Consider the following 2,304-nt stretch of genomic DNA (forward strand, 5'->3'; position numbering starts at 1 on the left):
GGGCCGCAGAAGGAGACTCCCGATCACCGTGAGTTAACACAGTGGACGATTTTGTTAAAAAGCTTGTGTAACAACTGACAAACGCAAGCGAGGTCGCAGTGCTGGTCTTCCCATTTGCAGACGAAGGGGCTAAGGCCCAGGAAGCCGAACGAGGGGCCGGACGCCAGAGCCAGCGAGCACTGGGCCCAGGGCTAGGTGCAGTCTCCTGGCTTCCAAACCAAAAAAACCAAACCCGTTGCCACGGAGTCAATTCCAACTCATGACCCCATGTGTTACCAAACTGCTCCATAGGGTTTGCTTGGCTGTGACCTTTCAGAAGCAGATCGCCAGGCCTTTCTTCTGTGGCACCGCTGGGTGGGTTCCAATCACCAACCTTTCAGTTAGTAGCCAAGCACAAACTGTTTGCGCCACCCAGGGACCTGTGTTCCCCCTACAGCCCCCCTCTGTGAACAGCACAACCTGACATCCATGTCCACCAGCCCCCCCCCACCATGCCCAGCCGGGGCTGTGCTAAACACACAGCAGACACGGAAAACCAGAAGAACGAAACAAAACACACACAGATTCGAATCAAATGATCAAACAAAAAAAAAGGCGCTGACTTAAAAAGCACAGGCCTTTTGAATCTCCCAAGCCTGCCACGTGCCGCTGAGCTACGTGCTTCCACTGCCTGCAGCTCCGGTTCTTCGTCTATAAGAGAAGGACAAGAACGCGGAGCCCAGGGGGCCGCTGAAGAACCAGCTGAGACGGTTTTACATAAAGCTCCTAATATAGTCACAAGTAGGAGTCCCTCTTTCCACTCCTACTCCTGCTATTAAACCAGTGCGACTCGGGCAACGAATTCCCATAACCCACCTACCCCCCCCCAAAAAAAAAAAAAAAAGAAAAACGCCTTTGGAATTTCTGGATGCTTCTATTTAGGGCTACACAACTCACAGAATAGTCAGGGTTGCCCACAAATTGAAGCACGGGCAGACTCCGTGCATGTGCAAAGGGGGCTGCTGAGATGGACCCCTGTTCTGGGGTTCCGGGCCCCCAGCTCCACCCCTTTCCCACTGAGCTTGTAACCGGGGACTTTCACCGACAGACCAGGAGTGCTGTAAAGGGCAGGATCTCCTTTCAGGGAAGCCATCACAAGGCCAGAGCACTTGGCCACCATCCTGCTCGCTCCCCAATCGGGAAATACTAGGACGCAGCCTCTCGCAACATGAGCAATGAAAGTTTGGAACAATTAAAAGTCCCACTGCCCGAGGCGTGTAAATGAGAGTCACTTCCCCAGGATAGGGCTGCTAGAAACTGGGATGGATTGGAGATGAGTGTTGGCAGATGGACAGAAGACAGGGTACCCCAGGCTGCAGGGAGCCACCAGGCTTTCCATGAATCCTGCAGCTCCCCCTTCCCGGTGGGAGCCACACACGGCAGAGAGATGGGCCGGCCCGGGGCACAGTGTGCCCTGGCAAGGCTATGCTATCCTGCCCTAACAGGGCAGATGGTTCAACGGAGCCACCCAAGGTGAAGACAGGGAGATGAGAGGGCAGCCGGCTGGGTAAGATCCTACTTGCTGCCGCTTTCCCCAAAAGGCCGTTCTGCTCAACCAGGCCAGCCGTTCACGTTGCCAGATAGGAACCTCACTCTTAAGAAAAGGCCCGTGTGAAGACTAAAGGGGCAGAGAAGGAGGAGGAGTCCAGCAGAAAGGTCATTTGCCCAGTAAATCTGAAACTTAGGTCGGAGGAGCGCGGCTCACCGGGCAGGTTCCCAAGTGCGCCGCTCCATCGCCACCTCGGCTGGAGCTGGGGGCGCCCGGAGCGGCACGTTCAAGTTCTGGAGAGCTAGGAGGGCAAGCAGGATGCTCAAATGCAGTCTCCAGGGAGATGGGACCGCGATGGGGAGGTCGCGGGTTCTCTTATCCCACTCCCAGCCGCAAACACACAGACAGGGACACTCGCTGTCCTCTGGGACACAGCGGGCCGTGCTAAGAGAGGCGCACAGCCAGCCCCGGCGTCCAACGCAGAAGTTACTTACCTGCCGGTGGCGCGGTCTCCGGAGCCAGCTTATCCTTCCTGGGCCCCTTCTTGGGCTTGGTCGCCTTCTTGGGCGGCCTGGGCGCCTGCGGCTCCAGAGCCTCCTCCCTGGTTCGCGAGGACGGCGGGGAGAAGGGCTCGGGCTCCGGACGCGCGTAGTAGGGCTCCCGGCTCCAGGTCTCCTGCACGTCGTAGTCGGCGTCCTCGGGGACCCAGGCCTGGGTCCCGGCCCTGGCCAGGGCCACCGCCAGCAACGCGAGAGCCAGCGCCAGCGCCAGCGCGG

At 58.2% G+C, this 2,304-nt stretch overlaps 1 protein-coding gene across 1 annotated transcript in view; it reads right to left on the minus strand.

Moving 5' to 3' along the window:
• The window catches only part of CPXM2 (carboxypeptidase X, M14 family member 2), a 136,169-nt gene that overhangs the window by 114,476 nt on the left and 19,389 nt on the right, over nt 1–2,304 (minus strand). The window contains exons 3-5 of the mRNA XM_023729881.1: nt 2,023–2,252; nt 1,745–1,829; nt 1,596–1,657 (exon numbers count right to left, since the gene is read on the minus strand). Of these exons, the coding sequence (XP_023585649.1) occupies nt 1,596–1,657; nt 1,745–1,829; nt 2,023–2,252 (377 nt within the window). The remainder of the gene's footprint in view (nt 1–1,595; nt 1,658–1,744; nt 1,830–2,022; nt 2,253–2,304) is intronic.

This window comes from Trichechus manatus, unplaced genomic scaffold (genome assembly GCF_000243295.1).
Source record: "Trichechus manatus latirostris isolate Lorelei unplaced genomic scaffold, TriManLat1.0 scaffold00031, whole genome shotgun sequence".
Taxonomy (NCBI): domain Eukaryota; kingdom Metazoa; phylum Chordata; class Mammalia; order Sirenia; family Trichechidae; genus Trichechus; species Trichechus manatus.